Consider the following 19,026-nt stretch of genomic DNA (forward strand, 5'->3'; position numbering starts at 1 on the left):
AGGGTATAATGGGGTAGAGAACCAAGGTGGGTAAGTAGAGTTAAGACACAAATGAATTATGATCTAATTGAATGCTGGATCATGCTCAAGGGGCCGAAGGACCCAACTCTGATCTTAGGTTCCTCCCTATGAGTTTGAACCAGTACCCCAAGTACATTATACCAACTAGCAATCTGATACAGTACACCATGTACAGTAGACTGCACCCGGAACAGTCTGAAACAGTATACCATGTAGAGTATACTGCATCCAGCACAGTCTGAAACAGTATGTTATGTAGAGTGTACTGCATCCAGCACAGTCTGAAACAGGACATCATGTAGAGTATACTGCACCCAGCACAGTCTGAAACAGTACATCATGTAGAGTATACAGCACCCGGCACAGTCTGAAACAGTACATCATTTAGAGTATACTGCACCTGGCACAGTCTGAAACAGTACATCATGTAGAGTATACAGCACCCGGCACAGTCTGAAACAGTACATCATTTAGAGTATACTGCACCTGGCACAGTCTGAAACAGTACATCATGTAGAGTATACTGCACCCGGCACAGTCTGAAACAGTACATCATGTAGAGTATACTGCACCCGGCACAGTCTGAAACAGTATACCATGTAGAGTATACTGCATCCAGCACAGTCTGAAACAGTACATCATTTAGAGTATACTGCACCTGGCACAGCCTGAAACAGTACATCATGTAGAGTATACTGCACCCGGCACAGTCTGAAACAGTACATCATGTAGAGTATACTGCACCCGGCACAGTCTGAAACAGTACATCATGTAGAGTATACTGCACCTGGCACAGTCTGAAACAGTACATCATGTAGAGTATACTGCATCCAGCACAGTCTGAAACAGGATATCATGTAGAGTATACTGCACCCGGCACAGTCTGAAACAGTACATCATGAAGAGTATACTGCACCTGGCACAGTCCGAAACAGTACATCATGTAGAATATACTGCACCCGGCACAGTCCGAAACAGTACATCATGAAGAGTATACTGCACCTGGCACAGTCCGAAACAGTACATCATGTAGAGTATACTGCACCCGGCACAGTCTGAAACAGTACATCATGTAGAGTATACTGCATCCAGCACAGTCGGAAACAGTACATCATGTAGAGTATACTGCACCCGGCACAGTCTGAAACAGTACATCATGTAGAGTATACTGCACCCAGCACAGTCTGAAACAGTACATCATGTAGAATATACTGCATCCAGCACAGTCTGAAACAGGACATCATGTAGAGTATACTGCACCCAGCACAGTCCGAAACAGTACATCATGTAGAGTATACTGCACCTGGCACAGTCTGAAACAGTACATCATGTAGAGTATACTGCACCCAGCACAGTCTGAAACAGTACATCATGTAGAATATACTGCATCCAGCACAGTCTGAAACAGTACATCATGTAGAGTAGACTGCATCCAGCACAGTCTGAAACAGTACATCATGTAGAATATACTGCACCCGGCACAGTCTGAAACAGTACATCATGTAGAATATACTGCACCCGGCACAGTCTGAAACAGTACATCATGTAGAATATACTGCACCCGGCACAGTCTGAAACAGTATACCATGTAGAATATACTGCATCCAGCACAGTCTGAAACAGGACATCATGTAGAGTATACTGCACCCGGCACAGTCTGAAACAGTACATCATGTAGAATATACTGCACCCGGCACAGTCTGAAACAGTATACCATGTAGAATATACTGCACCCGGCACAGTCTGAAACAGTACATCATGTAGAGTATACTGCACCCGGCACAGTCTGAAACAGTACATCATGTAGAATATACTGCACCCGGCACAGTCTGAAACAGTATACCATGTAGAATATACTGCATCCAGCACAGTCTGAAACAGGACATCATGTAGAGTATACTGCACCCGGCACAGTCTGAAACAGTACATCATGTAGAGTATACTGCACCCAGCACAGTCTGAAACAGTACATCATGTAGAGTATACTGCACCTGGCACAGTCTGAAACAGTATATCATGTAGAGTATACTGCACCTGGCACAGTCTGAAACAGTACATCATGTAGAGTATACTGCACCCGGCACAGTCTGAAACAGGACATCATGTAGAGTATACTGCACCCGGCACAGTCTGAAACAGTACATCATGTAGAGTATACTGCACCCGGCACAGTCTGAAACAGTACATCATGTAGAATATACTGCACCCGGCACAGTCTGAAACAGTACATCATGTTGAGTATACTGCACCCGGCACAGTCTGAAACAGTATTTCATGTAGAATATACTGCACCCGGCACAGTCTGAAACAGTATACCATGTAGAGTATACTGCTCCCGGCACAGTCTGAAACAGTACATCATGTAGAGTATACTGCACCCGGCACAGTCTGAAACAGTACATCATGTAGAATATACTGCACCCGGCACAGTCTGAAACAGTATACCATGTAGAATATACTGCATCCAGCACAGTCTGAAACAGGACATCATGTAGAGTATACTGCACCCGGCACAGTCTGAAACAGTACATCATGCAGAGTATACTGCACCTGGCACAGTCTGAAACAGTACATCATGTAGAGTATACTGCATCCAGCACAGTCTGAAACAGGACATCATGTAGAGTATACTGCACCCGGCACAGTCTGAAACAGTACATCATGTAGAGTATACTGCACCCAGCACAGTCTGAAACAGTACATCATGTAGAGTATACTGCACCCGGCACAGTCTGAAACAGTATATCATGTAGAGTATACTGCACCCGGCACAGTCTGAAACAGGACATCATGTAGAGTATACTGCACCTGGCACAGTCTGAAACAGTACATCATGTAGAGTATACTGCACCCGGCACAGTCTGAAACAGTACATCATGTAGAGTATACTGCATCCAGCACAGTCTGAAACAGTACATCATGTAGAATATACTGCACCCGGCACAGTCTGAAACAGTACATCATGTAGAATATACTGCACCCGGCACAGTCTGAAACAGTATACCATGTAGAGTATACTGCACCCGGCACAGTCTGAAACAGTACATCATGTAGAGTATACTGCACCCGGCACAGTCTGAAACAGTACATCATGTCGAGTTCACTGCACGCGGCACAGTCTGAAACAGTACATCATATAGAGTATACTGCACCCGGCACAGTATGAAACAGTACATCATGTAGAGTATACTGCACCCGGCACAGTCCGAAACAGGACATCATGTAGAGTATACTGCACCTGGCACAGTCTGAAACAGTACATCATGTAGAGTATACTGCACCTGGCACAGTCTGAAACAGTACATCATGTAGAGTATACTGCACCCGGCTCAGTCTGAAACAGTACATCATGTAGAGTATACTGCACCTGGCACAGTCTGAAACAGTACATCATGTAGAGTATACTGCACCCGGCACAGTCTGAAACAGTACATCATGTGGAGTATACTGCACCCGGCTCAGTCTGAAACAGTACATCATGTAGAGTATACTGCACCCGGCTCAGTCTGAAACAGTACATCATGTAGAGTATACTGCACCTGGCACAGTCTGAAACAGTACATCATGTGGAGTATACTGCAACCGGCACAGTCCGAAACAGTACATCATGTAGAGTATACTGCATCCAGCACAGTCTGAAACAGTACATCATGTGGAGTATACTGCACCCGGCACAGTCTGAAACAGTACATCATGTGGAGTATACTGCACCCGGCACAGTCTGAAACAGGACATCATGTAGAGTAGACTGCATCCAGCACAGTCTGAAACAGTACATCATGTAGAGTATACTGCACCTGGCACAGTCTGAAACAGTACATCATGTGGAGTATACTGCATCCAGCACAGTCTGAAACAGTACATCATGTAGAGTATACTGCATCCAGCACAGTCTGAAACAGTACATCATGTAGAATATACTGCACCCGGCACAGTCCGAAACAGTACATCATGTAGAGTATACTGCACCCGGCACAGTCTGAAACAGTATACCATGTAGAATATACTGCATCCAGCACAGTCTGAAACAGTACATCATGTAGAGTATACTGCACCCGGCACAGTCTGAAACAGTACATCATGTAGAATATACTGCACCCGGCACAGTCCGAAACAGTACATCATGTAGAGTATACTGCACCCGGCACAGTCTGAAACAGTACATCATGTAGAATATACTGCACCCGGCACAGTCCGAAACAGTACATCATGTAGAGTATACTGCACCCGGCACAGTCTGAAACAGTACATCATGTAGAGTATACTGCACCCAGCACAGTCTGAAACAGTACATCATGTAGAGTATACTGCATCCAGCACAGTCTGAAACAGTACATCATGTAGAGTATACTGCACCTGGCACAGTCTGAAACAGTACATCATGTAGAGTATACTGCACCCGGCACAGTCTGAAACAGTACATCATGTAGAGTATACTGCACCCGGCACAGTCTGAAACAGTACATCATGTAGAGTATACTGCACCCAGCACAGTCCGAAACAGTACATCATGTAGAGTATACTGCATCCAGCACAGTCTGAAACAGTACATCATGTAGAGTATACTGCACCTGGCACAGTCTGAAACAGTACATCATGTAGAGTATACTGCACCTGGCACAGTCTGAAACAGTACATCATGTAGAGTATACTGCATCCAGCACAGTCTGAAACAGTACATCATGTAGAGTATACTGCATCCAGCACAGTCTGAAACAGTACATCATGTAGAGTATACTGCATCCAGCACAGTCTGAAACAGTACATCATGTAGAGTATACTGCATCCAGCATTCTGAAACAGTACATCATGTCGAGTATACTGCATCCAGCACAGTCTGAAACAGTACATCATGTAGAGTATACTGCATCCAGCACAGTCTGAAACAGTACATCATGTAGAGTATACTGCATCCAGCATTCTGAAACAGTACATCATGTAGAGTATACTGCATCCAGCACAGTCTGAAACAGTACATCATGTAGAGTATACTGCATCCAGCACAGTCTGAAACAGTACATCATGTAGAGAAAACTGCATCCAGCATTCTGAAACAGTACATCATGTCGAGTATACTGCATCCAGCACAGTCTGAAACAGTACATCATGTAGAGTATACTGCATCCAGCACAGTCTGAAACAGTACATCATGTAGAGTATACTGCATCCAGCATTCTGAAACAGTACATCATGTAGAGTATACTGCATCCAGCACAGTCTGAAACAGTACATCATGTAGAGTATACTGCATCCAGCACAGTCTGAAACAGTACATCATGTAGAGTATACTGCATCCAGCATTCTGAAACAGTACATCATGTCGAGTATACTGCATCCGGCACAGTCTGAAACAGGACATCATGTAGAGTATACTGCACCCGGCACAGTCTGAAACAGGACATCATGTAGAGTATACTGCACCTGGCACAGTCTGAAACAGTACATCATGTAGAGTATACTGCACCCGGCACAGTCTGAAACAGTACATCATGTAGAGTATACTGCACCCGGCACAGTCATAAACAGTATATCATGTGGAGTATACTGTACCCAGCACAGTCTGAAACAGTATACCATGTAGAGTATACTACACCTGGCACAGTCTGAAACAGTACATCATGTAGAGTATACTGCACCCGGCACAGTCATAAACAGTATATCATGTGGAGTATACTGTACCCAGCACAGTCTGAAACAGTATACCATGTAGAGTATACTACACCTGGCACAGTCTGAAACAGTACATCATTTAGAGTATACTACACCTGGCACAGTCTGAAACAGTACATCATGTAGAGTATACTGCACCTGGCACAGTCTGAAACAGTATTCCTTTGGGCCTCCTTATCTCGAGAGACAATGGATAACCTGGCACAGTCTGAAACAGTATACCATGTAGAGTATACTGCACCTGGCACAGTCTGAAACAGTACATCATATAGAGTATACTGCACCCGGCACAGTCTGAAACAGTACATCATGTAGAGTATACTGCACCTGGCACAGTCTGAAACAGTACATCATATAGAGTATACTGCACCCGGCACAGTCAGAAACAGTATATCATGTGGAGTATACTGCACCCAGCACAGTCTGAAACAGTATACTGCACCCAGCACAGTCTGAAACAGTATACCATGTAGAGTATACTGCACCTGGCACAGTCTGAAACAGTACATCATGTAGAGTATACTGCACCTGGCACAGTCTGAAACAGTATACCATGTAGAGTATACTGCACCTGGCACAGTCTGAAACAGTATATCATGTAGAGTATACTGCACCTGGCACAGTCTGAAACAGTACATCATGTAGAGCATACTGCACCTGGCACAGTCTGAAACAGTATATCATGTAGAGTATACTGCACCTGGCACAGTCTGAAACAGTACATCATGTAGAGTATACTGCACCTGGCACAGTCTGAAACATTATACCACGTAGAGTATACTGCACCTGGCAAAGTCTGAAACAGTATACCATGTAGAGTATATTGCACCCGACACAATCTGAAACAGTACATCATGTAGAGAACCTGTAGAGAGCTACAGTGCCTAAAACAGAAAGCAGTACCCCAGATGAGGTCTAACCAGAGCTCTGTACAGCTGTAACATACCATCCGCCCCTTGTACATTTTGTTCCCTGCATAGTGAAATACCCATAAGTTAACTCATTTTCCCCACTACAGTCCAGAGTACCTCCGCATCTCAGGTAAAGACAGTGCCCCATGCTGGGGTACTGGCACACACTCCCTGTCAGCCCTCTGGTATTTCCCCAAAATGGTTGTTCTTCATGTGTAAGACCGAATATTGTCAGCAACCTCTTCAACAATGGATAGGGCACTAAATAGAAGGTTATTTCCCATTCACATAACATGTCTACACTAAAGGCCTGCTCAGGTGTGCAAAAAAAAAACCCGACCCGAGCCCAACAAAACAACATCCAACCCGGTCCGAGTCCTTCCATTTTTTCCCTCATCCGACCCAACCCGACCATCAGTTAACCTACCTTCCGTTTTTCACTTTGTTGCTGATCTGCACAAGTTTAAAATAACAAAACCACCTTTCTCCTCCACTTACCTGTGCTTACCTGACCTGGGCCCGAATGCCGGACCCAGAAGTGCAACCCAACTCGGAACCTGACACATGTCGTTGGGCCCCGTCGGGTAGCAGGCCTTTAGTCTACACCCGTGCATTTCCCAGCAGGAGCCCCACCCACTGAACAGGCATCAGATGCGCAGCAGTGGTTGACCTTTGTCACCCTTGGGCTGGTGACACAGAGAGTCACAGTGCTGTCAGAAGCCTCTGCTGCTGCCCAAGCCAGGTTAGATAACTCAGTACAGGCCCTGCAGAGCCCTTGGACGGGATGGTCCAGTCCCACTGAGGGTGGTGCACTAACCCACCCAGTAACCAGGAGAGCTTCGGTCTAACTCCAGTGGTGTCAGGCGGAATTTGCATTGTTTTACATGCTGTCATGTCTAGTTTCAAAACATCTCCAATTCACCAGACTCAAGAGTTGTATCTTATTTATTATAGAATGTAAAGCACAGAAACAGCACATTCAATCAAATGGTCTTTGCCGGTGCTTAAAGGCCACACTATCCTCTTCATCTCATTCTATCAGCATATCCTCCAATTCCATTCTCCCTCATGTGCTTATCTTGCTTCTCCTTAAATCCAGGCTATTTGCTTCAACCACTCCATGTGGTAGCAAGTCCCACATTCATACCACTCTTTGGGTAAAGAAGTTTCATCTGAATTCCTTATTGGATTTATTTAAATATGTGAGTAAATCACTGACACAGCAGGAATTATAATAACACTTCACTTGACATTCATCTGCATCTTGGAAAAAAATAATGATCTGCAGATCTCTTCCATTTGAAGTTTCAATTCCAAGCACCTCCAAGGAATTTGAAAATAAAATTGCACATGTCCGATGCAGCCACTGTAATCTGTTGGCCAGCACTGCACTCAAAAATCTACAATTAGTAGAAATCAGTTATCATCTAACAATTATACACCAATATTCAGCAAATATTCTTCAGAGATTTATAAGCTGTGACAGTTTTTACAAGTGTTTTATGACAACTGGGAATTGAGGAAGATAGGGTAGCATTAACTGTGGTACAGTCCTGATGGTGTTAACTGTGACACAGTCCCGATAGTGTTAAATTGTGTTACTGTGCTGGTAGCTGTATTCTGTAGGTGACTGTAGATACCCATTGATACCTGGCTCCAGCGATGTCTCAGACTGGCTCCGCTTTAGCTACAGCTTTTGCTGCTTGAGCTAGGTCCAGCAGGGCTGCAAATTGTGTGAAGGCCGACGTCTGCAGGCCCAGCCTCTGGATCTGGGAAACAGACAGACAAGTGTCACTGAGGCAAGTATGATCACATGCTTCTAAAATCAATTTATTTGCAACAGCAAGTTATTACCATTAAATTATCACTAGAAAATCAATGAGGGGTTATAGTTACGAAGAAAACTTGAAAAATTGGGACTTTTCCACGGAATCAGCAAAGGTTAATAGGGGATCGTATAGAGGTTTCCAAAAATTATTCAAGGTTCTGAAAGTGAAAATAGTGAAAAAAAACTCTTTCCACTGGTTGGCAAATGGTCTTCACCAGTTACAGAGTGAGGGTCATAACTAGATAAAGATTGAGGAAATCTTCCCCACAACCTAACTGAGCCTGACTTTTTTTTGTTGAACAATGTTCTCTTCTCTGATGCATTGCCACAATTCCGGTTTCCAAATTTTTTTTGTTAGTTATGGATAGTGCCTCCATTATCTCCTCTCCAATCTTTTAATCCAAACTTTTCCAGCCTACATTGAGTCAACAGCACAGAAACAAGTCATTTGCCCAACTGATCTAGGCTTCACATGAGCCTCCCCTCAACCTACTTCATCTCACCCCATCAACATATCCTTCTATTCCTTTCTCCCTCAAGCGCTTATCGAGCTTCCCCTTAAATGTATTTATGTTATTCGCCTCAACTACACCTTGTGATAGCGAGTTCCACTACTCTTTGAGTAAAGAAGTTGCTCCTGAATTCATAGTGACTATCTTATATTTATATTTGAAGAATCTATTTTTGTTCTCCCCCTATCAAACCCTTTCATTGTCTTAAAGAGCTACATTACAACAGTGGCTATGCTTCACAAGTACTTCACTGGCATTAAAGTGCTTTGGGACATCTGAGACGTCCTGAGGTCGTGAAAGACACCATATCTTTCTTTCTACTTATTAGGGCACCCCTCAGTCTTCTCTTTTCCAGTGAAAAAAGCCTCAGTTTGTTCAGTCTTTCCTGATAGTTATAACCTCTCAGTTCCGGCCTCATCCTTGTGAATTTTTTTTTTTACACCTTCTCCAGTGCCTCTATATGCCTTTTATAATATGGAGATCAGAACGGTCACTAACCAAGTTTAACATAACTTCCCTGCTTTTCACTTTTTATTAAATGGCCTTAATAAACTGTGTTGCTACTAAAGTTCTTTGAGGATGTAACAAGCAAAATGGATAAAAGGTGAACCAGTAGATGTAGTGTATTTGTATTTCCAAAAGGCATTCAAGAAGGTGCCACATAAAAGGTCACTACACAAGATAAGAGCTCATGGTGTTGGGGTAATATATTAGCATGGATAGAGGATTGGCTAACAGGAAACAGAAAGTTGGGATAAATGGACATTTTCAGGTTGGCAAACTGTAATTAGTGGAATGCCACAGGGATCAGTGCTGGGGGCTAAACTACTTACCATCTATTTTAATGAGTTGGATGAAGAGACCGAGTGTACTGAAGCCAAATTTGTTGATGATACAAAGATAGGTAGGAAAGCAAGTTGTCAGGAAGGCACAAAGTGTCTTCAGAGAGGTCTGGACAAGTTAAGTGAGTGGGCAAAAATTTGGCAAATGGAGTGTAACCTGGGAAAATGTGAGGTTGTCCACTTTGGTGCGAATAGAAAAGCACTCGTAAAGTGGCATGATAAGCTGTATCCTGCCTCAAGAGATGGCGAGGAAACGACATGCCAGTAAGCCCAGCAAATCTTCATCTTAATGATTTGGTATCAACTTCTGAAGAAGACACTAGGGATTACAGGCATCCCAAACAATAATCTTTAAAAAAAAAATAAAGGCTGCTTTAAGTTTCCAGTTAGAATTACATGGAGACTACAGAATGCTGCAGTACAGAGGGATCTGGGTGTCCTTGCATATGAATCACAAAAGGTTAGCATGCAGGTACAGCAAGTAATTAGGAAGGCAAATGGAATGCTGCCATTTATTGCAAGGGGGATGGAATATAAAAGTAAATAAGTCTTGCTACAATTGTACAGTGCATTGGTGAGACCACACCTAGAGTACTGTATACAGTTTTGGTCTTCTTACTTAAGGAGGTTTAAAGCAGTTCAGAGAAGGTTCACTAGGCTGATTCCTGGGATGAAGGGGTTGTCTTATGAGGAAAGGTTAAGCAGGTTGGATCTCTATTCATTGGAGTTTAGAAGATTGAGAGGTGATCTTATTGAAACATATAAGATACTGAGGGGGCTTGGCAGGGTAGACGCTGAGAGGATGTTTCCCCTCGGGGCGGGGGGGGGGGGGTGGAATCTAGAACTAGGGGCACAGTTTCAGAATAAGGGGCCTCCCATTTAAGATGGAGATGAGGAGGAATTTCTTCTCTCAGAGGGTCGTGAATCTTTGGAATTCTCTACCCCAGAGAGCAGTGAAAGCTGGGTCATTGAATATATTCGCGGCTGAGTTAGACAGATTTCTGATCTACAAGGGAGTCAAGGGTTATGAGGGGCAGACAGGAAAGTGCAGTTAAGGTCAAAATCAGATCAGCCATGATCTTATTGAATGGCGTAGCAGGCTCAAGGGGCCGAATGGCCTATACTGCTCCTATTTCTTAAACATCCATTCTGCAAGTTTATTAATATCTTCCTGTATTTTGTCACAGTACTCCTCTGTATTAACTACACCCCTCCAATTTGATGTCTTCTGCACATTTAGAAATTGCTCTTCCAATTTCTCCGTGTCCAAATCATTGGTGTAAATTGTGAACAGAAGTAGTTGCAGCACCAATCCCTGTTGAACACCACTGCTCACCAAACTTCCTTTCCTTTAACATTTCAGCCTGTATAAGCCATCATCAACTTACTTGATCCCACAGGTATTCAACATCCAAAGTGAGTTGTAGCCTGATTTTGTTATCGTCACTGATGCCGCTATTTGTTCCCATGTTGCTTGCAGCTGCAGATTTCCGTGCTTGTTTCAGTCGCTTGAGACTCTCCTCCATCTTTTTAACTGAGCTAAGAACATCTGAAACTGTTTCGTAATATCTGAAAAGAGGAAGCAGCCGCCTGAGTTTAATGAAGACTCTGTGCCAGTGTGATGTTGTGCTGCAGAGTCTCTTCGACCAATCATGATTTTGGGAACCAGAGACCATTGTCCCTGCAATTAGCAAGCAGTTAGGAAGGTGAATGGTATGTTGGCCTTCATTGCAAGAGGATTTGAGTACAGGAGCAAGGATGTCTTACTGCAGTTATACAGGGCCTTGGTGAGACCACATCTGGAGTATTGTGTGCAGTTTTGGTCTCTTTATCTGAGGATGGATGTTCTTGCCTTGGAGGGAGCGCAAAGAAGATTTACTAGGCTGATTCCTGGGATGGTAGGATTGACAAATGAGGAGAGATTGGGACAACTAGAGTTTAGAAGAATGAGAGGAAATCCCATAGAAAACTATAACATTCTAACAGGACTAGACAGGTTAGATGCAGGGAGGATGTTCCCGATGGCTGGGGAGTCCAGAACCAGGGGTCACAGTCTCAGGATACGGGGTATGCCATTTAGAACCGAGATGAGGAGAAATTTCTTCACTCAGAGGGTGGTGAACCCGTGGAATTCTCTACCGCAGAAGGCAGTGGAGGCCAAGTCATTAAATATATTCAAGGAGGAGATAGATATGTTTCTTAATGCCAAAGTGATCAAGAGACATGGGGAGAAAGCGGGACGGGGATACTGAATTAGATGATCAGCCATAATCTTTTTTGAATGGTGGAGCAGGTCCGAAGGGCCGAATGGCCTACTCCTGCTCCTATATTCACTGTTTCTATGTCCCTTTGACCAATCATGATTTTAAGAACCAGAGACTATTGTCCCTTTGTCTAATCACGATTTTGGAAAATAGAGACCATTAGCGAGGGAATTCCAGAGTTTAGGCACAGCCACCTATGGTGGAGCGATGAAAATCAGGGATGCAAAAAGTAAAAAACTGGAGGAGCGCAAAGGTTTCAGAGGTCGCAGCGCTGGAGGAAGTTAGAGATTGGGAGGGATGAGCTTACGAAAATAAGAATTAGAATTTGAAAATTGAGGCGTCGCCAGTCTGGGAGCCAATGTAGGTCAGCTAGCACAGGGGTGATGGGTAAAATTGACTTGGTGAGAGTTAGGATATGGACAATGTTATAATGATCAGATAATCTGTGATGCTAGCTGAGGGATAAATATTGGCCATCAGTTGAGGAGAACTCCCCTATTCTTACACAGCATCTTATTACATTTCTCGTGAAATATTTCACACAACCTCACAAGCCAAGAATTACTATGCAGTGCAGTGGCTGTTGATGATGCAGGAAATGTAGCAGTCAGTTTGTACACAGTAAGTGTTTATAAACAGCTCTGGAACGAGTGAACAGACAATGCCAGTACTGTTGCTTGAGGAAGCAATTTTGGCCGTAACACCAGGAAATTGGTGCTCTTTCTCAAGTAGGGCTGCAGGATCTTCCAATATCTACCTGAATCGCCAGAACAGCAATACCATGGAACATGCAAAGTATTAAAGCTCCAACAATACAGAACTGCACCTTGCAAGAATCAGAATGGTTACAGGCAGTATTAAGAATATTATGTGGGAAAGTAATTGTAATGAGAACTACATAGGAGATTTCTTAATGCCTGCTTTATATCATGGAATGCTTACCTATCAGTGCTAATTCTGAGAGTACCCAACAACCACTCCTGTATCCTGTTTTCTTTCACAACACCATTATATTCTCTTTGAAGGTGGTGCAGGGGTTTCAAGGCATTTTCAACATACAAGGAAGCCTTGGTAGGGACCTCCTGATGAAAACAAAATACAACAAAGCATATTAAAATGGATGTTATTGGATGTCAAAATTCCACGATGAAGGGGACATGATTTTATTCCACATCGGTCATGTCAGTGTGAGGAGGTGTGGGTTCCGGCCAGGTTAAGTTCAGATAAGGTGCACACAGCAAGCTCCCACAAACAGCAATGTGATAACCAGATAATGTGTTTCTTAGTGATGCTGTTTGAGGGATAAATATTGTCCAGGACACTGGGGAGAACTCCCCTGTTCTTCTTTGAAATGATACCACAAGATCTTTTATGTCCATCTAAGAGCAGAAACCTCAGTTTAATGTCTCATTTGAAAGACTGCACTGCCGACAATGCAGCAGTCCCTCAGTACTGCACTGCACTGTCAGCCTAGATTTTGTGCTCAAGTCTCTGGACTGCGACTTGAACCACAACCTTTGACTCAGGGGCTAGAGTGTTACCCACTGAGCCACAGCTGACACCTAAACAGTAGAACATACAGTAAAGTCCCCAACACTACCTATGGGTACCCTGCTCACCTTCCCCCATTCCGATACAGATCCATCTTCACTCCTATTCTGTACTTGTAACCTTGCGGGCCAATCTCTTGTGCAGCACAGTATCAAAAACTACTGATAAACAATTACACAGCAGTCATTGTCTACTCAAACGATAATGTGTCCAAAATGACCTAGCTCCATAAACGCTATATTGTCTCCCTCTTGTTAGTCTACATTTCTCTAGGAATTTCAATATTCCTTCCTTCCTCCAGGATGCCCTCTAATGTTCGAACTGATCAGGTTCTCTAGCCTTTTGTTACCAGGATTGTCTTTTCCTCCTTTTTAAAAAAATATAAGTTGGCATTTAATTTGCCCTTCTGCATTCCTCAGGTACTAGGGGTCCAGTGGCAATGGTACTGGACTGGTAACCAACATCCTGGGGGTTACCATGACCAGAAACTGAACTGCAGTAGCCATATAAATACTGTGGCTACAAGAGCAGATCAGAGGCTAGGAATTCTGTGGTGAGTAACTCACCTCCTGACTCCCCAAAGCCTGTCCACCATCTACAAGGCACAAGTCAGGAGTGTGATGGAATACTCCCCACTTGCCTGCTTGGGTGCAGCTCCAACAACACTCAAGAAGCTCGACACCATCCAGGATAAAGCAGCCCGCTTGACTGGCACCCCTTCCACCACCTTAAATATCACTCCCTCCACCACCAAAGCACAGTGACAGCAGTGTGTACCATCTGCAAGATGCACCGCAGTAACTCGCCAAGGCTCCTTCGACAGCACCGTCCAAACTTGCAACCTCTGCGACCTGGAAGGACACGGGCAGCAGATGCATGTGAACACCACTACCTGCAAGCCACACAACATCCTGACTTGGAACTACATTACCATTCCTTCAATGTCGCTGGGTCACAAACCTGCAACTCCTTTCCTAACAACACCGTGGGTGTACCAACACCAGATGAACTGCAGCAGTTCAAGAAGGTAGCTCACTACCACCTTAGTTTGGGCAATTAGGGATAAGTAACAAGTGCTGGCTTTGCCAGTGATGATCACATCCCTTGAAAGAATTTTAAAAATCCAATAAATTGCTAAAAATACCACGCCATGGGAGCAATTTCCCAAAGTACCCTTTTGTGCAGTGCATTATTCAGTGTTATTTTGGTAGAATTTGTGTCAATGATTGGCTGCTAAAGGGTCATAGAATCATAGAGCACAGAAGGTGGCCATTTGGCCCATTGTGTCTGTGCCGGAATCATTCCCTGGATTATAATATTAGAGTCATAGAGTTGTATAGCACAGAAACAGGCCCTTCGGCCCATCTTGTCTGTGCCGGCCATTAAGCACCTAACTATTCTAGTCCCATTTTCCAGCACTTGGCCCATAGCCTTGTATGCTATGGCGTTTCAAGTGTTCATCTAAATACTTTTTAAATATTGTGAGGGTTCCTGCCTCTACCACCACTTCAGGCAGTGTATTCATTTTCTACATACAGTAATAGAAATACAGAGAGGGACAAGCTGAAACAATTATTGAACACTTGCCTTGTTAGTCCTCCGATATAGCCTGGGCACTTCTGAAGCATTTTTAAGATAGCTGAAACAGGCTTCACTCAGTTCCTCGATAATTTTGTCACTTAATGCAGGCAGACTGTTTACCACTGAAGTCTGAGAGTCTGAAAGTGCTTCTGTTGAGGGCAAGAAAAAGTAAGTAGAAATTACACACGAACAGTTCAGCCAGGGAATAAACGATTAGATAGGATTTATTTTCAGATAATTAATTTTATTCTCACTTTCCTCCACTCAATGATGGTCTTATTTTACAATGTAGTGAAAATGGATGTGACACACTGTTTCAGTTTGTGTGTTAGCCAGTGGGACTGATGAATTTTCCTGTGCTTTCCTGGTAATTGAGGTGAGAGTGCAACGGACGGGAGGGGACAAGGTTTAAGGAAGCGGTTAGTAACAGAAAAGCAGAAGATAGGATTGTCCTCCTCCTTTCAAGATGGCCCCAGGATAGACACATAACCCAGGCTGACACTTCAGAGCAGTTCTGAGGGAATGCTGCATTGTCGCAGGTGTCATTTTCAAGTGTGACTTGAAGCCAGGGTCCCATCTGCCAGTTTCAATGTTTCAGCTGGGTGTTAAAGATCCCATGGCACTATCTGAACAGGAGCAGGGAGCTGTCCCACTATCCTGACCATCGTTCCTTCCTCAATCAAAAAAACTGATGAACTGCTCATTCATCTCATTGTTGCCCAAATGATTGCCAAGTTTGTCTACCTACGTCACCTCACTGAAGTGTTTTGAAATGTTTGAGACATATAATGAGGTGCTTTATGTAAATCCAAGTCTTTCTTTTATCAATATATAGGAAAATTTCTGGCTTCCCCAAGTGAACCATCAATTACGGCCAGGTCAGCCGCGGCTCAGTAGGTAGCCTTGAGTCAGGAGGTTGTAGGTTCAAGTGCCACTCCAAGAATTTGAGCACATGATCAATAGGCACACACTCCCACGGCAGTATTGAGGGAGTGCTGCTCTGTCGGAGGTTCTGACTTTCAGTGAGATATTAAATCGAGGCTCCTCGGCCCTCTTAGATGGGCATAAAAGATCCCTTGGCACTATTTTAAAGAGCAGCAGGGGAGCTACCCTCAGTCTCCTGGATCAATATGTACCCCTCAACCAACATTACAAATTGGCTGCCACATTTCCTACAACAGTGACTACACTTCAAAAGTATTTCCTTGGCTGTAAAGGGCTTTGGGATGTCCTGAGGTCATGAAAGGGGCTATAGAAATGCAACACTGACTTTCTTTATAGTTAAAAGCATGGTTGAACATCCTTTAACCTAGAAAAGAGATCTGAAATGTTATTATACAGCTGTACATCTATTTGTCACTCACTCTTTCTGCTGTTTAGTTCATCTACTCAACAGCCAGACAGATTCCTCAGCAAGGAGGAGAGGCAAAACCTTATGCAAAGTCCCCACTCCCAACCCTAACCCCAGATAAATCCTGAAATTCCCACAGAGATAACCTTCCTCGCTGGAGAATCTCCAACATCCTACAACACGGAGCAGCTTCAAACCATGTATACAATTATCTCACAAAACACCCTCAAATGTTTTACAGCATCCTACCTGAAATGAGAGCGAAATTTGCAAATCCAATGTTCTCTAGTCTTGGTTTAATCATCTTCAAAAGCTCTGGAAGCTGTGAAAAAGGCAGTTTAAGGATTAAGGGGAACTATTTGTTTTCGTAACAGTTTTGTCCCCCCTTTATTCCCTTGAAGGTACTGACTCTTGCTAGGATCCAGTCCCTACAGCCCTCCGAGGCCCAACAGTGCATGTCCCAGTGTATCAGTCTACAGAGTAAAGGTTGGAATGTCATTTGACCATGAAGGGCATCACAAGCAAGTGCACATTCAACAATGCAACCAGGCATGGGAACCCTGCTTCATTTTTCCCTCTTCCTTGGCCAAGAGCACTCGGGACAAGGAGTGGGACTTTTACCCTCAAAAGCACTGGAGGAGCTTTGACTGTACATCACTGATATATATGGGACACAGTCCCTACAGCCCTCCAAGGACCAACAGTGCCAAATAGAAGGCAGTGAGTTGGAGTTAAGGGCTCAGATCTAACTGCCCTAGTGATGGTAAATTTACCAAGTTCAGGAAGTATGTTAGATCCAACACTATGAATTGGTGGATTGGGAAAACTAGTTAAATCAGGGGCAACTCATCCCACTTTTCATGAATGGGGGATAACAGAAACAGGAGCATTGTCATCCTTCAGCTGTAACAAGCAGTCTGGAAGGAAGAATAAAACATTCCTAACAATTCTAATACTGAAAGGGCAGTGTTTCCAAATATGTACCCACTATTAAAACACATGCTCCTCTAATAATCTAGCCTTAAAAAGAAAGAAATCAACTCTAACCTGCTCCTGGACCTTGTCCAGATCAGCAACAATATACACAAGTTGGTTAACGGAAAGAGGTGGCACAACCTTCACATCTGAGGTCAGCCCGTTTCCCTGGTCCTCATTACTGCCAGGTGAAGGTTTAATCCCGTGGTGAGTAAGGTCCTTGTTTGGTAACGCAATTTTCAACTGTGGAAAGGAAAAAGATGTGACCAAACACAGATCTAGCCAATCTTTTTGTACCAACATTATGAAAATATAGCACTGAATTGTACAAAGAATCCCACAGCACAGAAGGAGGCCATTTGGCCCATTGTGCCTGCACCAGCTCTTTAAAACACCTATCCAATTAGTCCCATTCTCCCTACTCTTTCCCTATAGTCCTGCAAGTTTTATCTTTTCAAGTTAGATCAATTCCCCTTGTGAAAGTTACTGCTGAATCTGCTTCCACCATCTCGTCAGGCAGTGCAGTCGAGATAATCATAACTTGCTAGAAAAAAATATTCTTTTAAAACCCTTCATAATTGTGAACACAGCTGTTAAATTTCTCCTTAGCTTCCTCTGCTCTAAGGAGATCAATTGCCGTTTCTCCAGTGTCTCCACACAACTTAATGAATTATGTTTCCCTTTCAGACCAGCAATGGTAAACAAATCCCCTCGACACACCTTTACACCTTTCAATTCTAGTCCTTTAAGAATTAGCGAGTTTCACCAATTGAGTTGCTACTTGAAGCTCCAAGCTCCCTCCTGCTGAATAAGCTCACCAGGGAGATGAAAAGGCCAACATGGGTCAGGAAATTAAAGGGCACAAACGATCTTTAAAAAGTGACTAAAATATATGTACAAATTTTAAGTGCATTGCACCTTGCGGGAGAGAGATTCAATTTTTGATGAAAGATGAGCTGTTCCACCATGGTGCTGCTCACAGATAGCCTTGGGGCCTGGAACGTAGCTGTGATGTTTACGATGTTTAACCCAGCCAGTCTCTTTAAGGCTGCTGCTCAGGTACCCTTGTGGAGGGAATGGACTGAATGGCCACATCCTGAGCTCAAATGGAGGCTAACCGCTGTTATGGAGGGAAGTTTCTCCAGATTGGCAGCTACTTGTAAATCCACAACTGTGGCCTTGAGAAATGGTTAGGTTAACAAAAGTTAAAAGAAACTATCAGGATATAACTCATTTTTAAAAAAATCATTCAATTGCGTTGCTCTGCATATATGATGTTGAACATATATGATGTTCAACTGCAATCATTATACAAGCATGTGTGACAAATGAGGTATATAATGATGCACAAAGCAGAATGACAAATGCAAGCTCCACACAAGACTTTCATATGTTGATACATTTCAGGGAAAGAGGGATTAAGGGCTAAGGTCTTGCTCCATAGGGAAGGAAGAGTCCAAAAACTTGCTCAGTGGGGAAAGGCAGGTGTGGTGAAGGCCTTACATGCAAGTAAGGGGAAA

The 19,026-nt window shown here is 43.6% G+C and overlaps 1 protein-coding gene across 1 annotated transcript in view; it reads right to left on the minus strand.

The window, feature by feature from the left end:
- Positions 1–7,528: 7,528 nt before the first annotated feature.
- Positions 7,529–19,026, minus strand: part of cog2 (component of oligomeric golgi complex 2) — a 135,668-nt gene continuing 124,170 nt past the window's right edge. The window contains exons 13-18 of the mRNA XM_068020195.1: positions 17,579–17,749; positions 16,781–16,853; positions 15,187–15,329; positions 12,991–13,130; positions 11,173–11,353; positions 7,529–8,371 (exon numbers count right to left, since the gene is read on the minus strand). Coding sequence (XP_067876296.1) covers positions 8,270–8,371; positions 11,173–11,353; positions 12,991–13,130; positions 15,187–15,329; positions 16,781–16,853; positions 17,579–17,749 — 810 coding nt within the window. The 3' untranslated portion in view covers positions 7,529–8,269. The remainder of the gene's footprint in view (positions 8,372–11,172; positions 11,354–12,990; positions 13,131–15,186; positions 15,330–16,780; positions 16,854–17,578; positions 17,750–19,026) is intronic.

Source organism: Heterodontus francisci, chromosome 3 (genome assembly GCF_036365525.1).
Source record: "Heterodontus francisci isolate sHetFra1 chromosome 3, sHetFra1.hap1, whole genome shotgun sequence".
Classification (NCBI taxonomy): domain Eukaryota; kingdom Metazoa; phylum Chordata; class Chondrichthyes; order Heterodontiformes; family Heterodontidae; genus Heterodontus; species Heterodontus francisci.